Below are 20,177 nucleotides of genomic sequence, written 5' to 3' on the forward strand. Positions count from 1 at the left end.
CGCGGATCCTGCGGGCCAGCTGGATGTCTTTGGGCATGATGGTGACCCTCTTGGCGTGGATGGCGCACAGGTTGGTGTCCTCGAAGAGCCCCACCAGATAAGCCTCGCTGGCCTCCTGCAGAGCCATGACGGCCGAGCTCTGGAAGCGCAGGTCGGTCTTGAAGTCCTGGGCGATCTCCCGCACCAGGCGCTGGAAGGGCAACTTGCGGATCAGCAGCTCGGTGGATTTCTGGTAGCGGCGGATCTCTCGGAGAGCCACTGTACCGGGCCGGTAGCGGTGAGGCTTCTTCACTCCTCCGGTGGCCGGGGCGCTCTTCCGGGCGGCTTTGGTGGCCAGCTGCTTGCGGGGAGCTTTCCCTCCGGTGGACTTGCGGGCGGTCTGCTTGGTTCTGGCCATCGCTCAGGCCCGGTTCACATTAGCGGTGGCTATCCGGAATAGCCGTGCCGGAGCCGCACCGCATGCTGGCCGGACGAAACGGACGCACGGCATAGCAATGTAAGTCTATGCCAGGGTTCACATGTGTCCGTTTCGTCCGGACCGGAGCCGGACCGGATCCGGACTCCGGTGTCCGTTCCAACATGCGCTATTTTTTGGTCCGGCTCCTCCGGCAGCCGTATCCGGGGCGGAGCCGGACTGCACCATCCGGCCAATGGAAACCAATGAGAACCGGAGAGCGCACAACACACTGGCAAAAAATCCGGATGTTCTACCCCACTTCCTATGAGGATTGTTGCGGCGATATTGTATCGGGGACACATGGGCAACCATTTTGGAGTGGAGCAGCACGAGCTGGAGATGTTGGCAGCATGTTGGAGGTGGAGGTGAGTGCTAAACAGCGGAGGGCCTGATTCCACAGGTCCCCCTTCTGCTGACCTCCCAGACCCCAACATTTTTTTTTGTTTTTATACAGGTTGTTATCTCTTTAAGAATCCGGATCCGGACCGCAACCGTGTTCATACCGCACGGAAACCGTATGCAACCGGACCGGATCCGGACAGGAACCGTACGGTTCAGGTCCGATCCGGCTCCGGTGCGGTCCGGACATCCGGTGCGGTTTTTGCAAAACCGCAAGTGTGAACCGGGCCTCAGGCAGTAATCTCTTTTCACTTGCGGAATTAGAATAAGTAGAGCGGCTGGGAAAGCGCCCTTTTCTACAGCCCGCGCCTCTTTGTCATTGGCTGCCTCACACCACGCCCTCTACGTGACACCGCGCAGAGCCAATAGTCTTTTTCTCTCCCTATTCTGCGTGTCTGTTTCGAGAGCCAATCACCGGGAGGCTCCTCCTAATAACTCCGCCGGGAGCAGCCTAACTCTGACCGGGAAACGCACATTATTATTCACCATTCCCCGACTCACAGTGCGCCCTCTGCCGTGCTAATAGCCATTTATAAGCGCCGTGGCTTCTGATTGGCCGAGGTGACCGGTATCTTTTTGGCTAACAGAGAGCATGTGTTGTTATTATTCAAATGTCCCGCCGCAATATTAATTCTTCGTTACATGAGCCCGCCATTCTACAACGCTGCCTGGTTTTGTCCTTAAAAGATTCTATTTAGGTAAAGGTGGAAAGGAATGGAGGGAGATGACTCAGATGAGTCACGTTTCTCTGCGGAAGATCCACATTCCGCATCGTGACGGCGGATCGGCCAGGCTGGTGGCCACTTATGGTCAGGGAGACGGTTTAGGAGAGCCGAGACCCCCCCCCCCCCCACACACACACACACACACCTGCGGGGGGCAGTAGTAAGAGTCTCCTCGCTCCCACACACGGGCATTATATTAGGTTCTTGTAAATAATACAAGTCTTAAGAAGAATTTTGATTAGGGGAAAAATGCTCTGAAAGCGGCCATCTCTAAATGTTGCTGGCAGAGCTTTAGTGATACATTTACAACTTTTATTAGATTTGCATTGCTTAGGATTGTTATGCATTACGTAGTTAGAGACTTGGGCTGCTTCTAAAACAACTCCACCAGCTGCACAGACCCCTTAGGATGGATTCTATAGAGACATGCACGAGTTCTGTCGCTGGCCCGTGTGGCCGCAGCGCACCAGTAACCTCTGCTACCGGTTTCTCTGAATGAAGTGCGGCAGAACCCGATCACAGCAACCGGGATAATCTAGATCTATGGCTGGAGACGTACAGGAGAGCTGTGTATATTCGGCGAGACTCTGCGACCTCTCACAAGTACGCACGGCTCTCGAAGATTCTGATAAGTGTTCCGGAACGTACTACGAATACTGCAGGGAATCTTTCATTCATCGTCACGTTAGATCCCCTGATCCGATTCAGAAATATAGATTAATTTATAAGTCAGAACCACGCAGCGAAAGGAGAGTGATAATCTCGGTGGGATGAGAATCACACTCCCTGCCCTCAGCACTCCTCAACCTGTACTGTCCCCCTACACAGCGCATAAGTGAACGGACAGAACAGTAGTGTTGTCCGGATCATGAACGATTCGGATCTTTGATCCGAATCTATTTTATGAGTCGATCATCCGAATCATCAAAATGAACGATTCGGATCGCAAAAGGGGCGGGGCCAGGAGCGACACGCCCCCTCCAGCGGGCAGCGGGGTCTTGGAAGCAGAGTAGAGATGGATCGCTCTGTTGGAGGGGAGGCAGCCTTGCAGGGAGACAGGTAGATGAGAGAGAGGGGACATGGGTGCCACTGCCAGATATGTGTAGAGCACACATACTGGCTATAACGTGCTGTCCATTACAGGCTGTCTGTTCTGTAGTGCTGCACAGTGACCACATGGGAAGCTTTTGGCTCAGCACAGCTCAGTAACTTTGCAGACAGTGTGATTGAAAGGCAATATAATCCTCCTGCACTCGGCACTAAACAGCTGCACTTATCTTCTGGGAATGCTTTCTTTCACTGTGCGACCTTTTCTTTCAAAGTGTACAGATGAGCATATAGGTGAAATATATGTAAAGCATATGATTGCAGCATGTGGGTATTGTGTGCAAACATTTCTGCTCTCTGCTCGTCCCTCCTCCCTTCCCTGTCCACTCCCTGCCCTCTGTCCATCTTCTCCCCTTCTCTGTGTGTCCATCTTCTCCCCTTCTCCTGTCCACAGACCTGTCCTGCTGTTCATTTCACCCCCGAATGCTTCCGGTAGTAAAATGATCCGAGATTCGGATCAAAGATCCGGATCTCTTCAATGATCCGATTCGAATCATCCGGATCATTGAAAAGATCCGAACTTCCCATCTCTACAGAACAGCTCCGTGAATGAATGGGTGGCTTAGCACGGTAACCTTAGCGTGGGGATCCCCCCTCCTTGTTCAGCTTGAGGAGAGCAGTAATACTCGGGACATGACACGCTTAGATCACTAAAAAAAGCAAACACCACATATGTACATAGCCCTGCAGTGAATGAGTGGGTGGCTCTGAAAAGAGCCTTTGGGTTTCCTGTGTAGTCGGGTGAGAGGCGATTACTTGGCGCTGGTGTACTTGGTGACGGCCTTGGTGCCCTCGGACACGGCGTGCTTGGCCAGCTCTCCCGGCAGCAGCAGACGGACAGCAGTCTGGATCTCCCGGGAGGTGATGGTGGAGCGCTTGTTGTAATGAGCCAGGCGGGAAGCCTCCCCGGCGATGCGCTCGAAGATGTCATTGACGAAGGAGTTCATGATGCTCATGGCTTTGGAGGAGATGCCGGTGTCGGGGTGCACCTGCTTCAGCACCTTGTACACGTAGATGGCGTAGCTCTCCTTCCTGGTCTTCCTGCGCTTCTTGCCGTCCTTTTTCTGAGTCTTGCTCACCGCTTTCTTAGAGCCCTTCTTGGGCGCCGGGGCGGACTTGGTTGGTTCAGGAGCCATGCTGATTCTCAGTAGCTCTGCAGAGTGCGGAGACACAATGAGAAGCAGCGCCGGCTCCCCTCTTTATATAGGCCGCTTATGCTAATCAGGCTGCAGGAGAGCCGGCTCACACTATTGGATAGCGTCACTAACACCGCCTGATTGCCACCCCTTATAGCTGATTGGTTGCATGACAGAAACTTGCATAGTTGAAAAGGGCAACAAAGAAATCCAAACGCAATTGGCTGCTAAAGTACAGAGCCCCGCCCTTGCATGTGCTGATTAGTGGATTGTCAGACTCTCTTGCTATTAGCTGAGTTGAACAGCAGCCAATCATGTGGCAGCGCGCGGCGGGCAGCAGAGTATATAGGACAGGAGGACGGGCGTGTTTTTGTTATTCTCGTGTTGGAGAGTTTTCTGTATCTCTGAAGTCATCATGTCCGGAAGAGGCAAACAAGGCGGCAAGGCTCGTGCCAAGGCCAAGACTCGCTCCTCCCGGGCCGGGCTGCAGTTCCCAGTCGGCCGTGTTCACCGTCTGCTGAGGAAGGGCAACTATGCGGAGCGGGTGGGGGCCGGAGCTCCGGTCTATCTGGCCGCAGTGCTGGAGTATCTGACCGCTGAGATCCTGGAGCTGGCTGGTAACGCCGCCCGGGACAACAAGAAGACCCGCATCATCCCCCGCCACCTGCAGCTGGCCGTGCGCAACGACGAGGAGCTCAACAAGCTGCTGGGTGGGGTCACCATCGCCCAGGGGGGCGTCCTGCCCAACATCCAGGCCGTGCTGCTGCCCAAGAAGACCGAGAGCCACAAGGCCGCCAAGAGCAAGTAATTCCCTGCAGCTAAAGCTATTCCACCGAACCCAAAGGCTCTTTTCAGAGCCACCCACACTGTCTGCTAAAGAGCCTGATGCGCATTACTGTGCTTCCTCTGCTTATAGAGACGTTTCACTTGATAACAATAACCAATTAGAAGTACTCCACGAATTGGCGAAAAACAATGTAACTTACATGGTAATGTTTCGTAGACAGAAATCACGCTCTGTAACAGCCAAATTCGTTATAAGCGGATCAGAGGGATTCTCCTGACTGTAAATGCGGCTATACAGTAATTTCCCCCCAATCCACACGCGTATAAGCGGAGCAGCCTGCAGAAAGCACGTGTATAGGAAACATGCGGTGCCGGCAACGTTCCTCTGCCGGTTGGGTCTTATCGGGCTTGTTTTTAATAGTGCAAAAACGGTGTAGTACAAACCATCTAGCATATTGCTCTATGCACTGAATGTCTAATGCACTACCTGGAGACTGATATTCTGGCAGTGCTATTGGCAGATGGGAGAAGCTTCTGTGGCTGTGATTGGTGGAGGCAGAGCACCTTCAAATTTGCCGCCGAATTTCCCCGGAATGGACGTGCAGCTCTGTGTTGCAGTATTAGGTGATGCTGTACCGGAGAAGCGGGATCCCGGAGGGAGAAATAGATCTGACCTATACTGGAGGCAGTGCCTAGATTAGGTGGTTGCCACCTACCTAACCTATCCATTATGTCTACTCTACTGGAGGCACCTACCTACCTGGCTAACCCCCTGTACTGTGGGCACATTTTTTACAGAGTCTGGAATTAGATGAGGAATAGCCGGCCCGGCCAAAAGCGGTAGGTACAGCATTGTTGAATTTGGAGGGAACGAACACAAAGGCACCGGAGTGTTCTCTTAATCCCCTCATGGTGGCAGTGGTGCGTCGCCCTGGAGATACAGGAAAAAAACCTGCAACAAATGATACTGTTTTTGCTTGTACGGTATTGAATTGCTTCTTCCCCTCATCCAGGTGTGGGCCTCCTCCACAGAACCACCGGTTTTTCACTATTAAAAACAAGCCCGATAAGACCCAACCGGCAGAGGAACGTTGCCGGCACCGCATGTTTCCTATACACGTGCTTTCTGCAGGCTGCTCCGCTTATACGCGTGTGGATTGGGAGGGAATTACTGTATAGCCGCATTTACATAGAGGAGTATCCCTCTGATCCGCTTATAACGAATTTGGCTGTTACAGAGCGTGATTTGTCTACGAAACATTACCATGTAAGTTACATTGTTTTTCGCCAATTCGTGGAGTACTTCTAATTGGTTATTGTAATCAAGTGAAACGTCTCTGTAAGCAGAGGAAGCACAGTAATGCGCATCAGGCTCTTTAGCAGACAGTGTGGGTGGCTCTGAAAAGAGCCTTTGGGTTCGGTGGAATAGCTTTAGCTGCATGGAATTACTTGCTCTTGGCGGCCTTGTGGCTCTCGGTCTTCTTGGGCAGCAGCACGGCCTGGATGTTGGGCAGGACGCCCCCCTGGGCGATGGTCACCCCACCCAGCAGCTTGTTGAGCTCCTCGTCGTTGCGCACGGCCAGCTGCAGGTGGCGGGGGATGATGCGGGTCTTCTTGTTGTCCCGGGCGGCGTTGCCAGCCAGCTCCAGGATCTCAGCGGTCAGATACTCCAGCACTGCGGCCAGATAGACCGGAGCTCCGGCCCCCACCCGCTCCGCATAGTTGCCCTTCCTCAGCAGACGGTGTACACGGCCAACTGGGAACTGCAGCCCGGCCCGGGAGGAGCGAGTCTTGGCCTTGGCACGAGCCTTGCCGCCTTGTTTGCCTCTTCCGGACATGATGTCTTCAGGGATACAGAAAACTCTTCAACACGAGAATAACAAAAACACGCCCCTCCTCCTGCCCTATATACTCTGCTGCCCGCCGCGCGCTGCCACATGATTGGCTGCTGTTCAACTCAGCTAATAGCAAGAGAGTCTGACAATTCACTAATCAGAACATGCAGGGGCGGGGCTCTGTACTTTAGCAGTCAATTGCGTTTGCATTTCTTTGTTGCCCGTTTCAACTATGCAAGTTTCTGTCATGCAACCAATCAGCTATAAGGGGTGGCAATCGGGCGGTGCTAGTGACGCTATCCAATAGTGTGAGCCGGCTCTCCTGGCGCCTGATTAGCATAGGCGGCCTATATAAGGAGGGGAGCCGGCGCTGCTTCTCATTGTGTCTCCGCACTCTGCAGAGTTACTGAGAATTAGAGATGGGAAGTTCGGATCTTTTCAATGATCCGGATGATTCGAATCGGATCATTGAAGAGATCCGGATCTTTGATCCGAATCTCGGATCATTTTACTACCGGAAGCATTCGGGGGGGTGAAATGAACAGCAGGACAGGTCTGTGGACAGTAGAGATGGGAAGTTCGGATCTTTTCAATGATCCGGATGATTCGAATCGGATCATTGAAGAGATCCGGATCTTTGATCCGAATCTCGGATCATTTTACTACCGGAAGCATTCGGGGGGTGAAATGAACAGCAGGACAGGTCTGTGGACAGGAGAAGGGGAGGGAGTGGACACACAGAGAAGGGGAGAAGATGGACAGAGGGCAGGGAGTGGACAGAGAAGGGAGGAGGGACGAGCAGAGAGCAGAAATGTTTGCACGTAATACCCACATGCTGAAGTCATATGCTTTACATATATTTCACCTATATGTTCATCTGTACACTTTGAAAGAAAAGGTCGCACAGTGAAAGAAAGCATTCCCAGAAGATAAGTGCAGCTGTTTAGTGCCGAGTGCAGGAGGATTATATTGCCTTTCAATCACACTGTCTGCAAAGTTACTGAGCTGTGCTGAGCCAAAAGCTTCCAATGTGATCACTGTGCAGCACTACGGAACAGCCAGCCTATAATGGGCAGCACGTTATAGCCAGTATGTGTGCTCTACACATATCTGGCAGTGGCACCCATGTCCCCTCTCTCCCATCTACCTGTCTCCCTGCAAGGCTGCCTCCCATCCAACAGAGCGATCCCTGCTTCCATGACCCCGCTGCCCGCTGAGAGGGGGCGTGTCGCTCCTGGCCCCGCCCCTTTTACGATCCGAATCGTTCATTTTGATGATTCGGATGATCGACTCATAAAATAGATTCGGATCAAAGATCCGAATCGTTCATGATCCGGACAACACTAGTGGACAGGAGATGGGGAGTGAGTGGACACACAGAGAAGGGGAGAAGATGGACAGAGAGCAGGGAGTGGACAGAGAAGGGAGGAGGGACGAGCAGGGAGCAGAAATGTTTGCACGTAATACCCACATGCTGAAGTCATATGCTTTACATATATTTCACCTATATGTTTATCTGTATACTTTGAAAGAAAAGGTCGCACAGTGAAAGAAAGCATTCCCAGAAGATAACTGCAGCTGTTTAGTGCCGAGTGCAGGAGAATTATATTGCCTTTCAATCACACTGTCTGCAAAGTTACTGAGCTGTGCTGAGCCAAACGTTTCCCATGTGTTCACTGTGCAGCACTACGGAACAGCCAGCCTATAATGAGCAGCACATTGCAGCCAGTATGTGTGCTCTACACATATCTGGCAGTGGCACCCATGCCCCCTCTCTCTCATCTACCTGTCTCCCTGCAAGGCTGGCTCCCATCCAACAGAGCGATCCCTGCTTCCAGGACCCCGCTGCCCGCTGAGAGGGGGCGTGTCGCTCCTGGCCCCGCCCCTTTTGCAATCCGAATCACTCATTTTGATGATTCGGATGATCGACTCATAAAATAGATTCGGATCAAAGATCCGAATCGTTCATGATCCGGACAACACTACTGAGAATCAGCATGGCACCTGAACCAACCAAGTCCGCCCCGGCGCCCAAGAAGGGCTCTAAGAAAGCGGTGAGCAAGACTCAGAAGAAGGACGGCAAGAAGCGCAGGAAGACCAGGAAGGAGAGCTACGCCATCTATGTGTACAAGGTGCTGAAGCAGGTGCACCCCGACACCGGCATCTCCTCCAAGGCCATGAGCATCATGAACTCCTTCGTCAATGACATCTTCGAGCGCATCGCCGGGGAAGCTTCCCGCCTGGCTCATTACAACAAGCGCTCCACCATCACCTCCCGGGAGATCCAGACCGCCGTCCGCCTGCTGCTGCCGGGAGAGCTGGCCAAGCACGCCGTGTCCGAGGGCACCAAGGCCGTCACCAAGTACACCAGCGCCAAGTAATCGCCTCTCACCCGACTACACAGGAAACCCAAAGGCTCTTTTCAGAGCCACCCACTCATTCACTGCAGGGCTATGTACATATGTGTTGTTTGCTTTTTTTAGTGATCTAATTTGTCATGTCCCGAGTATTACTGCTCTCCTCAAGCTGAACAAGGAGGGGGGATCCCCACGCTAAGGTTACCGTGCTAAGCCACCCATTCATTTACGGAGCTGTTCTGTCCGTTCACTTATGCGCTGTGTAGGGGGACAGTACAGGTTGAGGAGTGCTGAGGGCAGGGAGTGTGATTCTCATCCCACCGAGATTATCACTCGTTTCGCTGCGTGGTTCTGATTTATAATTAATATATATTTGAATCGGATCAGGGGATCTAACGTGACGATGAATGAAAGATTCCCTGCAGTATTCGTAGTACGTTCCGGAACACTTATCAGAATCTTCGAGAGCCGTGCGTACTTGTGAGAGGTCGCAGAGTCTCGCCGAATATACACAGCTCTCCTGTACGTCTCCAGCCATAGATCTAGATTATCCCGGTTGCTGTGATCAGGTTCTGCCGCACTTCATTCAGAGAAACCGGTAGCAGAGGTTACTGGTGCGCTGCGGCCACACGGGCCAGCGACAGAACTCGTGCATGTCTCTATAGAATCCATCCTAAAGGGGTCTGTGCAGCTGGTGGAGTTGTTTTAGAAGCAGCCCAAGTCTCTAACTACGTAATGCATAACAATCCTAAGCAATGCAAATCTAATAAAAGTTGTAAATGTATCACTAAAGCTCTGCCAGCAACATTTAGAGATGGCCGCTTTCAGAGCATTTTTCCCCTAATCAAAATTCTTCTTAAGACTTGTATTATTTACAAGAACCTAATATAATGCCCGTGTGTGGGAGCGAGGAGACTCTTACTACTGCCCCCCGCAGGTGTGTGTGTGTGTGTGTGGGGGGGGTCTCGGCTCTCCTAAACCGTCTCCCTGACCATAAGTGGCCACCAGCCTGGCCGATCCGCCGTCACGATACGGAATGTGGATCTTCCGCAGAGAAACGTGACTCATCTGAGTCATCTCCCTCCATTCCTTTCCACCTTTACCTAAATAGAATCTTGGACAAAACCAGGTAGCGTTGTAGAATGGCGGGCTCATGTAACGAAGAATTAATATTGCGGCGGGACATTTGAATAATAACAACACATGCTCTCTGTTAGCCAATCAGATAAAAGATACCGGTCACCTCGGCCAATCAGAAGCCACGGCGCTTATAAATGGCTATTAGCACGGCAGAGGGCGCACTGTGAGTCGGGGAATGGTGAATAATAATGTGCGTTTCCCGGTCAGAGTTAGGCTGCTCCGGGCGGGGTTATTAGGAGGAGCCTCCCGGTGATTGGCTCTCGAAACAGACGCAGAATAGGGAGAGAAAAGACTATTGGCTCTGCGTGGTGTCACGTAGAGGGCGTGGTGTGAGGCAGCCAATGACAAAGAGGCGCGGGCTGTAGAAATGGGCGCTTTCCCAGCCGCTCTACTCATTCTAATTCCGCAAGTGAAAAGAGATTACTGCCTGAGCGATGGCCAGAACCAAGCAGACCGCCCGCAAGTCCACCGGAGGGAAAGCTCCCCGCAAGCAGCTGGCCACCAAAGCCGCCCGGAAGAGCGCCCCGGCCACCGGAGGAGTGAAGAAGCCTCACCGCTACCGGCCCGGTACAGTGGCTCTCCGAGAGATCCGCCGCTACCAGAAATCCACCGAGCTGCTGATCCGCAAGCTGCCCTTCCAGCGTCTGGTGCGGGAGATCGCCCAGGACTTCAAGACCGACCTGCGCTTCCAGAGCTCGGCCGTCATGGCTCTGCAGGAGGCCAGCGAGGCTTATCTGGTGGGGCTCTTCGAGGACACCAACCTGTGCGCCATCCACGCCAAGAGGGTCACCATCATGCCCAAAGACATCCAGCTGGCCCGCAGGATCCGCGGTGAGAGGGCATAAGCGCCTGCTATTTTATTAGTATCCCCCACAGAACACTAAGGCTCTTTTCAGAGCCACCCCCACATTCTCATTACAGGGCTGTAACGATGCAGATACCGTAGTAGTTTGTACATCGGTAGTCTTAATTCCACGTATCGTCGAGAAATATCATTCATTGCCGCATTAGCAGCATAACAGCTGCATGAGATTGGAGCCTATGACCAAGGTTCGAGTTGCAGCTCCGTCCAGAATGTAACATTGTAGCTACTCTTCGGGCAAGGCTCCCCTATGATCAGGCTCGCCCGTGGTAGTGGCTAAGTGGCTGCAGCTCTGGCGCTTTGGGTCCGCCAGGAAAAAAGAGTGATGTTCCGCAGGGGAACCAGGTCGTTACTTATGCTGGTAAATCTACATTACTTCCATGACGCAAATGTCTTTTTAAAACACGAAGCCTCATTAACTGTTAGTAATGTGGGGTGCAATTTTTGAAATGATTGATGCTCATCAGGGCAGGGAGTGTGATTCTCATCCCACCGAGATTATCACTCTCCTTTCGCTGCGTGGTTCTGATTTATAATTAATCTATATTTGAATCGGATCAGGGGATCTAACGTGACGATGAATGAAAGATTCCCTGCAGTATTCGTAGTACGTTCCGGTGTAATGCCGATTTATGCTTCCTATCGAGACGTGCTGAAATCCGATCTGGGCATGTGCACCAGCACTTGAGCTCAGTTTGCCTGATATCCTTCCGCCGGCTTGTCGATACTAACTACTACTAAGCATCCCATAGGAGCAGGTTAGGAGAGGTTGTAGGTTAGTGTTAGGAGTAGAAAAGGGAGGTTAGCGTTAGGAGAACAGATGGGATAGTGTTAGGATAGGAGAGGGGGTAGAGTTAGGGTTACGAGGGGAGAAGGGTGAGTAAGTTAGGCAGACCGGTAGCACATACCGATAAAATTGCATATTTAGACACCTTGACTAATAGAGATGGGAAGTTCGGATCTTTTCAATGATCCGGATGATTCGAATCGGATCATTGAAAAGATCCGGATCTTTGATCCGAATCTCGGATCATTTTACTACCGAAGCATTCGGGGTGAGATGACTAGCAGGACAGGTCTTTCCCTGCTGTGGACAGGAGAAGGGGAGGGGGGTGGACACACAGAGAGAAGGGGAGAAGATGGACAGAGGGCAGGGAGTGGACAGAGAAGGGAGGAGGGACGAGCAGAGAGCAGAAATGTTTGTGCACACAATACCCACATGCTGCAATCATATGCTTTACATGTATTTATTTCACCTATATGCTCATCTGTATACTTTCCATGCAAACGTCACACAGTGAAGGAAAGCATTCCCAGAAGATAAGTGCAGCTGTTTAGTGCCGAGTGCAGGAGGATCATATTGCGCTGCAATCACAGTGCCTGCAAAGTTACTGAGCTGTGCTGAGCCAAAAGTTTCCAATGTGATCACTGTGCACAACTACGGAACAGCCAGCCTATAATGAGAAGCACGTTTCAGCCAGTATGTGTGCTCTACACATATCTGGCAGTGGCACCCATGTCCCCTCTCTCTTATCTACCTGCTGTCCCTGCAAGGCTGCCTCCCATCCAACAGAGCGATCCATCTCAGCTCTGCTTCCAGGACCCCGCTGCCCGCTGCGAGGGGGCGTGTCGCACCTGGCCCCGCCCCTTTTGCGATCCGAATCGTTCATTTTGATGATTCGGATGATCGACTCATTAAATAGATTCGGATCAAAGATCCGAATCGTTCATGATCCGGACAACACTATTGACTAATCGATTGATGCTACCAGATTAGTCCAGGTAGTACATTTAGACAAAGTAGGACAACTCGGCACTACACCGGAACACTTATCAGAATCTTCGAGAGCCGTGCGTACTTGTGAGAGGTCGCAGAGTCTCGCCGAATATACAATATACACAGCTCTCCTGTACGTCTCCAGCCATAGATCTAGATTATCCCGGTTGCTGTGATCGGGTTCTGCCGCACTTCATTCAGAGAAAACCGGTAGCAGAGGTTACTGGTGCGCTGCGGCCACACGGGCCAGCGACAGAACTCGTGCATGTCTATAGAATCCATCCTAAGGGGTCTGTGCAGCTGGTGGAGTTGTTTTAGAAGCAGCCCAAGTCTCTAACTACGTAATGCATAACAATCCTAAGCAATGCAAATCTAATAAAAGTTGTAAATGTATCACTAAAGCTCTGCCAGCAACATTTAGAGATGGCCGCTTTCAGAGCATTTTTCCCCTAATCAAAATTCTTCTTAAGACTTGTATTATTTACAAGAACCTAATATAATGCCCGTGTGTGGGAGCGAGGAGACTCTTACTACTGCCCCCCGCAGGTGTGTGTGTGTGTGGGGGGGGGGGGGGGGTCTCGGCTCTCCTAAACCGTCTCCCTGACCATAAGTGGCCACCAGCCTGGCCGATCCGCCGTCACGATACGGAATGTGGATCTTCCGCAGAGAAACGTGACTCATCTGAGTCATCTCCCTCCATTCCTTTCCACCTTTACCTAAATAGAATCTTAATCTTAAGGACAAAACCAGGCAGCGTTGTAGAATAGCGGGCTCATGTAACGAAGAAATATTGCGGCGGGATATTTGAATAATAACAACACATGCTCTCTGTTAGGCCCGGTTCACATTAGCGGTGGCCGTCCGGAATCGCCGTGCCGGAGCCGGACCGCTTGCAGAACGGACGGAACGGACGCACGGCAATAGCAATGAAAGCCTATGCGTCCGTTCACATGCGTCCGTTCTGCCGGACCGGAGCCGGACCGGATCCGGACCGGATCCGGACTCCGGCGTCCGTTCCAACATGCGCTATTTTTTGGTCCGGCTCCTCCGGCAGCCGTATCCGGAGCGGAGCCGGACTGCACCATCCGGCCAATACAAAGCAATGAGAGCCGGAGAGCGCACAACACACTGGCTACAAAAACCGGACGTTCTACCCCACTTCCTATGCATTTTGAATGGGGACCACATGGGCCCAGCGTTCAAAGAGTGGGGCAGCAGCGATTTCATGCTGGAGCTCGTTTTGGCAGCAACATGTCTGATGTCTGATAACGAGGAGGCGAACAACAGGAAGGAGAGAATTCCCAGGTTTACGAGTAAAAAATGCCTGGATCCATGGTCCCAACTGCAGTCTCTGTATCCACGGATGGTCTCCACACGTCCACCTGTCTCCAACAATGACCCCAGACCCTTCTGCTGACCTCCCAGACCCCAGGTATTTACAGGATGGTATCTCCTTAAGAAACCGGATCCGGACCGCAACCGTGTTCACACCGCACGGAAACCGGATGCAAACGGACCGGATCCGGACCGGATCCGGATAGGAACCGTACGGATCAGGTCCGGTCCGGCTCCAGTGCGGTCCGGACATCCGGTGCGGTTTTGACAAAACCGCAAGTGTGAACGGGGCCTTAGCCAATCAGATAAAAGATACCGGCGGTCACCCCGGCCAATCAGAAGCCACGGCGCTTATAAATTAGTGTTGTCCGGATCATGAACGATTCGGATCTTTTAATCTATTTTATGAGTCGATCATCCGAATCATCAAAATGAGTGATTCGGATCGCAAAAGGGGCGGGGCCAGGAGCGACACGCCCCCTCTCAGCAGGCAGCGGGGTCCTGGAAGCAGAGCTGAGATGGATCGCTCTGTTGGATGGGAGGCAGCCTTGCAGGGAGACAGGTAGATGAGAGAGAGGGGACATGGGTGCCACTGCCAGATATGTGTAGAGCACACATACTGGCTGCAATGTGCTGCTCATTACAGGCTGTCTGTTCCGTAGTGCTGCACAGTGAACACATGGGAAGCTTTTGGCTCAGCACAGCTCAGTAACTTTGCAGACAGTGTGATTGAAAGGCAATATAATCCTCCTGCACTCGGCACTAAACAGCTGCACTTCACTTCTGGGAATGCTTTCTTTCACTGTGCGACCTTTTCTTTCAAAGTGTACAGATGAACATATAGGTGAAATATATGTAAAGCATATGACTTAAAGGGAAGGTTCGGGGAGGGCTGTAAAAAAATAAAAATAAAAATCCACTTACCTGGGGCTTCCTCCAGCCCGTGGCAGGCAGGAGGTGCCCTCGCCGCCGCTCCGCAGGCTCCCGGTGGCCGACCCGACCTGGCCAGGCCGGCTGCCAGGTCGGGCTCTTCTGCGCTCCAAATGCCGGCACTTCTGCGTCCCACGCGGATCGCTGACGTCATCGGACGTCCGCCAGGCTGTACTGCGCAGGCGCAGAACTACTGTGCCTGCGCAGTACAGCCCGGAGGACAGGTCTGTGGACAGGAGAAGGGGAGGGAGTGGACACACAGAGAAGGGGAGAAGATGGACAGAGGGCAGGGAGTGGACAGAGATGGGAGGAGGGACGAGCAGAGAGCAGAAATGTTTGCACGTAATACCCACATGCTTAAAGGGAAGGTTCGGGGAGGGCTGTAAAAAAATAAAAATCAAAATCCACTTACCTGGGGCTTCCTCCAGCCCGTGGCAGGCAGGAGGTGCCCTCGCCGCCGCTCCGCAGGCTCCCGGTGGCCGACCCGACCTGGCCAGGCCGGCTGCCAGGTCGGGCTCTTCTGCGCTCCAAATGCCGGCACTTCTGCGTCCCACGCGGACGTGCTGACGTCATCGGACGTCCGCCAGGCCCTCTGTCCATCTTCTCCCCTTCTCTGTGTGTCCACTCCCTCCCCTTCTCCTGTCCACAGACCTGTCCTGCTGTTCATTTCACCCCCGAATGCTTCCGGTAGTAAAATGATCCGAGATTCGGATCAAAGATCCGGATCTCTTCAATGATCCGATTCGAATCATCCGGATCATTGAAAAGATCCGAACTTCCCATCTCTATTATAAATGGCTATTAGCACGGCAGAGGGCGCACTGTGAGTCGGGGAATGGTGAATAATAATGTGCGTTTCCCGGTCAGAGTTAGGCTGCTCCGGGCGGGGTTATTAGGAGGAGCCGCCCGGTGATTGGCTCTCGAAGCAGACACGCAGAGGATGAAAGACTATGGGCTCTGCGCGGTGTCATGTAGAGGGCATGGTGTGAGGCAGCCAATGACAGAGAGGCGCGGGCTGTATAAAAGGGCGCTTCCCGGCCCCTCTACTCATTAGAGATTAGAGATGGGAAGTTCGGATCTTTTCAATGACCCGGATGATTCGAATCGGATCATTGAAAAGATCCGGATCTTTGATCCGAATCTCGGATCATTTTACTACCGCAGCATTCGGGGTGAAATGACTAGCAGGACAGGTGTTTCCCTGCTGTGGACAGGAGAAGGGGAGGGGGGCGGACACACAGAGAAGGGGAGAAGATGGACAGAGGGCAGGGAGTGGACAGAGAAGGGAGGAGGGACGAGCAGAGAGCAGAAATGTTTGCTTGCACACAATACCCACATGCTGCAATCATATGTTTTACATATATTTCACCTATATGCTCATCTGTATACTTTGAATGGAAACGTCCCACAGTGAAAGAAAGCATTCCCAGAAGTGTAGTGCAGCTGTTTAGAGCCAGTGCAGGAGGATCATATTGCCCTGCAATCACAGTGCCTGCAAAGTTACAGAGCTGTGCTGAGCTGAGCCAAAAGTTTCCAATGTGCTTCCAAAAGCGTTCACTGTGCACAACTAGGAACAGACAGCCTGTAATGAGCAGCACGTTATAGCCAGTTATGTGCTCTACACATATCTGGCAGTGGCACCCATGTCCCCTCTCTCTCATCTACCTGTCTCCCTGCAAGGCTGCCTCCCATCCAACAGAGCGATCCATCTCAGCTCTGCTTCCAGGACCCCGCTGCCCGCTGAGAGGGGGCGTGTCGCTTCTGGCCCCGCCCCTTTTGCGACCCGAATCACTCATTTTGCGCCCCTCCATCCCTCCCACCACAGCCGTCACACACTGATTGCTATTAGACTAAGAGCACAACCTCCCCAACACCTTAATATCTAGTTATCTGGCTTGCAGTCACTGCTATGTATCCCCTTTTCTTATTTCTTTCTGCTTCATACACAATTAGGAATGACAACTGAATGAATTGAGCGCCCCCTCCTACACTGCGCCCTGAGGCTCGAGCCTCTCCAGCCTATGCCTCGGCCCGGCCCTGAGCACATTATAGCCAGTATGTGTGCTCTACACATATCTGGCAGTGGCACCCATGTCCCCTCTCTCTCATCTACCTGTCCCTGGCTCCCCTCCAACAGAGTGATCCATCTCTGCTCTGCTTCCAGGACCCCGCTGCCCGCTGAGAGGGGGCATGTCGCTCCTGGCCCCGCCCCTTTTGCAATCCAAATCACTCATTTTGATGATTCGACTCACAAAATAGATTTGGATCAAAGATCCGAATCGTTCATGATCCGGACAACACTACTCTCAATCGGCTCTTCATTAAATATCACTGGACACCACTCAGAATCGGAGTAAAAGCCCCGCCCTCGTCTCCATGACAACTCTAGACTGCTTCGCTGACTGGAGCAATCCCTCCTGCTGCTGCTCTGCTCCGCCCCATACACTCTACAAGCTGCAACTACAGGACTACATCTCCCAGCATGCCTCAGCGCCCTTTATTACATAGCAAAGCAGAGCTGTTTGGGGGGGCTGAGGCATCGGCTCTTTTAAAACTGAGAGCCGGCTCTTAGAGCCGGCTCGTTCGCGAACGACCCATCACTACACCGGAGGGAAAGCTCCCCGCAAGCAGCTGGCCACCAAAGCCGCCCGGAAGAGCACCCCGGCCACCGGAGGAGTGAAGAAGCCTCACCGCTACCGGCCCGGTACAGTGGCTCTCCGAGAGATCCGCCGCTACCAGAAATCCACCGAGCTGCTGATCCGCAAGCTGCCCTTCCAGCGCCTGGTGCGGGAGATCGCCCAGGACTTCAAGACCGACCTGCGCTTCCAGAGCTCGGCCGTCATGGCTCTGCAGGAGGCCAGCGAGGCTTATCTGGTGGGGCTCTTCGAGGACACCAACCTGTGCGCCATCCACGCCAAGAGGGTCACCATCATGCCCAAAGACATCCAGCTGGCCCGCAGGATCCGCGGTGAGAGGGCATAAGCGCCTCCTATTTTATTAGTATCCCCCACAGAACACAAAGGCTCTTTTCAGAGCCACCCCCACATTCTCATTACAGGGCTGTAACGATGCAGATACCGTAGTAGTTTGTACATCGGTAGTCTTAATTCTACGTATCGTCGAGAAATATCATTCATAGCCGCATTAGCAGCATAACAGCTGCATGAGATTAGAGCCTATGACCAAGGTTCGAGTTGCAGCTCCGTCCAGAATGTAACATTGTAGCTACTCTTCGGGCAAGGCTCCCCTATGATCAGGCTCGCCCGTGGTAGTGGCTAAGTGGCTGCAGCTCTGGCGCTTTGGGTCCGCCAGGAAAAAAGAGTGATGTTCCGCAGGGGAACCAGGTCGTTACATATGCTGTTAAATCTACATTACTTCCATGCCGCAAATGTCTTTTTAAAACACGAAGCCTCATTAACTGTTAGTAACGTGGGGTGTAATTTTGAAATGACTGATGCTCATCAATCAAAAACACTATCCTCTACACAGAAACCTCTTTAGCGTGCAACTCAATACTCTTGGCATTCTTATTGGCTTAATAGAAAAGCGTCTGGAGCTGTGATTGGTTTAGCCCGAGCAGGTGCTATTTCAAATTTCCCGCCGTGCAACAATCCGGGCTTTAGTACAAAAGAGCAGTCTGTGTCCTGTGAGAAGATTGGTGGGTTCCAGGTGGAAAAAAAGTGAATACCAGAACAGAGAGACACGTAATCATTAGTTTGCTGGGATTTATCCAAATGTCCACATTATGGGTTAAAAAAAACAAACTGCAATCTATTTGGAGGTATCGTGTGAAAGACAAGCTTTCCCTGCTTGTACATTAATGGCTGACTTCCTTTCGTATATAGGGCTGCGCGGCAAAAGCGGGGACAGAAGGACCCCACACAAACGCCCAAGAGAAAAACGGCTCCGCCCTGAGAGGCCTAGTGAGTTCATAGAAGATATTCATTTTTGTCACAAGTAAGCGGAAAATGACACTTTGTGACAAAAAAAAAAAAGTTTCCATTTCTTCTAACTTGCGACAAAAAAAAATGAAATATGCCACGGACTCACCATGCCCCTCTCTGAATACCTTGAAGTGTCTACTTTCCAAAATGGGGTCATTTGTGGGGTGTGTTTACTGTCCTCGCATTTTGGGGGTGTTAATTTGTAAGCACCCCTGTAAAGCCTAAAGGTGCTCATTGGACTTTGGGCTCCTTAGCGCAGTTAGGCTGCAAAAAAGTGCCACACATGTGGTATTGCCGTACTCAGGAGAAGTAGTATAATGTGATTTGGGGTGTATTTTTACACATACCGGTGCTGGGTGGGAGAAATATCTCTGTAAATGACAATTTTTTAATTTTTTTTACACACAATTGTCCATTTACAGAGAGATTTCTCCCACCCAGCATGGGTATGTGTAAAAATACACCCCAAAACACATTATACTACTTCTCCTGAGTACGACGATACCACATGTGTGACACTTTTTTGCAGCCTAGGTGCGCTAAGGGGCCGAACGTCCTAATCACAGGTCATTTTGAGGCAATTGTCCATTTACAGAGATCTTTCTCCCACTCAGCATGGGTATGTGTAAAAATACACCCCAAAACACATTATACTACTTCTCCTGAGTACGGCGATACCACATGTGTGGCACTTTTTTGCACTCTAACTGCGCTAAGGGGCCCAAAGTCCAATGAGTACCTTTAGGATTTCACAGGTCATTTTTGTTTCAAGACTACTCCTCACGGTTTAGGGCCCCTAAAATGCCAGGGCAGTATAGGAACCCCACTAATGACCCCATTTTAGAAAGAAGACACCCCAAGGTATTCCGTTAGGAGTATGGTGAGTTCATAGAAGTTTTTATTTTTTTGTCACAAGTTAGCGGAAATTGATTTTAATTGTTTATTTTTCACAAAGTGTCATTTTCCGCTAACTTGTGACAAAAAATAAAATCTTCTATGAACTCACCATACTCCTAACGGAATACGTTTGGGTGTCTTCTTTCTAGAATGGGGTCATTTGTGGGGTTCCTATACTGCCCTGGCATTTTAGGGGCCCTAAACCGTGAGGAGTAGTCTTGAAACCAAATGTCGCAAAATGACCTGTGAAATCCTAAAGGTACTCATTGGACTTTGGGCCCCTTAGCGTACTTAGGGTGTAAAAAAGTGCCACATATGTGGTACCGCCGTACTCAGGAGAAGTAGTATAATGTGTTTTGGGGTGTATTTTTACACATACCCATGCTGGGTGGGAGAAATATCTCTGCAAATAACAATTGTTTGATTTTTTTTTACACACAATTGTCCATTTACAGAGAGATTTCTCCCACCCAGCATGGGTATGTGTAAA

General features: G+C 51.6%; 6 protein-coding genes across 6 annotated transcripts; 4 read left to right on the forward strand and 2 right to left on the reverse strand.

Moving 5' to 3' along the window:
• Window positions 1-3,422: 3,422 nt before the first annotated feature.
• Window positions 3,423-3,824, reverse strand: LOC137536972 (histone H2B 1.1-like). Its single transcript, XM_068259136.1, has one exon. The coding sequence runs from the start codon at window positions 3,822-3,824 to the stop codon at window positions 3,441-3,443; it is 384 nt and encodes a 127-aa protein (XP_068115237.1). The 3' UTR covers window positions 3,423-3,440.
• A 415-nt stretch (window positions 3,825-4,239) lies between these two features.
• LOC137536973 (histone H2A type 2-B) lies at window positions 4,240-4,632 on the forward strand. Its single transcript, XM_068259137.1, has one exon. It carries the CDS (start codon window positions 4,240-4,242, stop codon window positions 4,630-4,632), a length of 393 nt encoding a protein of 130 aa, XP_068115238.1.
• A 1,423-nt stretch (window positions 4,633-6,055) lies between these two features.
• Window positions 6,056-6,448, reverse strand: LOC137536974 (histone H2A type 2-B). The gene has a single exon (XM_068259138.1). The coding sequence runs from the start codon at window positions 6,446-6,448 to the stop codon at window positions 6,056-6,058; it is 393 nt and encodes a 130-aa protein (XP_068115239.1).
• A 1,994-nt stretch (window positions 6,449-8,442) lies between these two features.
• On the forward strand, window positions 8,443-8,849 carry LOC137536976 (histone H2B 1.1-like). Its single transcript, XM_068259140.1, has one exon. It carries the CDS (start codon window positions 8,443-8,445, stop codon window positions 8,824-8,826), a length of 384 nt encoding a protein of 127 aa, XP_068115241.1. The 3' UTR covers window positions 8,827-8,849.
• A 1,460-nt stretch (window positions 8,850-10,309) lies between these two features.
• On the forward strand, window positions 10,310-10,871 carry LOC137536477 (histone H3). The gene has a single exon (XM_068258689.1). The coding sequence runs from the start codon at window positions 10,377-10,379 to the stop codon at window positions 10,785-10,787; it is 411 nt and encodes a 136-aa protein (XP_068114790.1). The 5' UTR covers window positions 10,310-10,376; the 3' UTR covers window positions 10,788-10,871.
• Window positions 10,872-11,381: 510 nt separating this feature from the next.
• LOC137536977 (histone H3-like) lies at window positions 11,382-17,828 on the forward strand. The gene is made up of 2 exons (XM_068259141.1): window positions 11,382-11,472; window positions 17,419-17,828. Exons 1-2 carry the CDS (start codon window positions 11,382-11,384, stop codon window positions 17,826-17,828), a joined length of 501 nt encoding a protein of 166 aa, XP_068115242.1.
• Window positions 17,829-20,177: the final 2,349 nt, after the last annotated feature.

This window comes from Hyperolius riggenbachi, chromosome 10, assembly GCF_040937935.1.
Source record: "Hyperolius riggenbachi isolate aHypRig1 chromosome 10, aHypRig1.pri, whole genome shotgun sequence".
Taxonomy (NCBI): Eukaryota; Metazoa; Chordata; class Amphibia; order Anura; family Hyperoliidae; genus Hyperolius; species Hyperolius riggenbachi.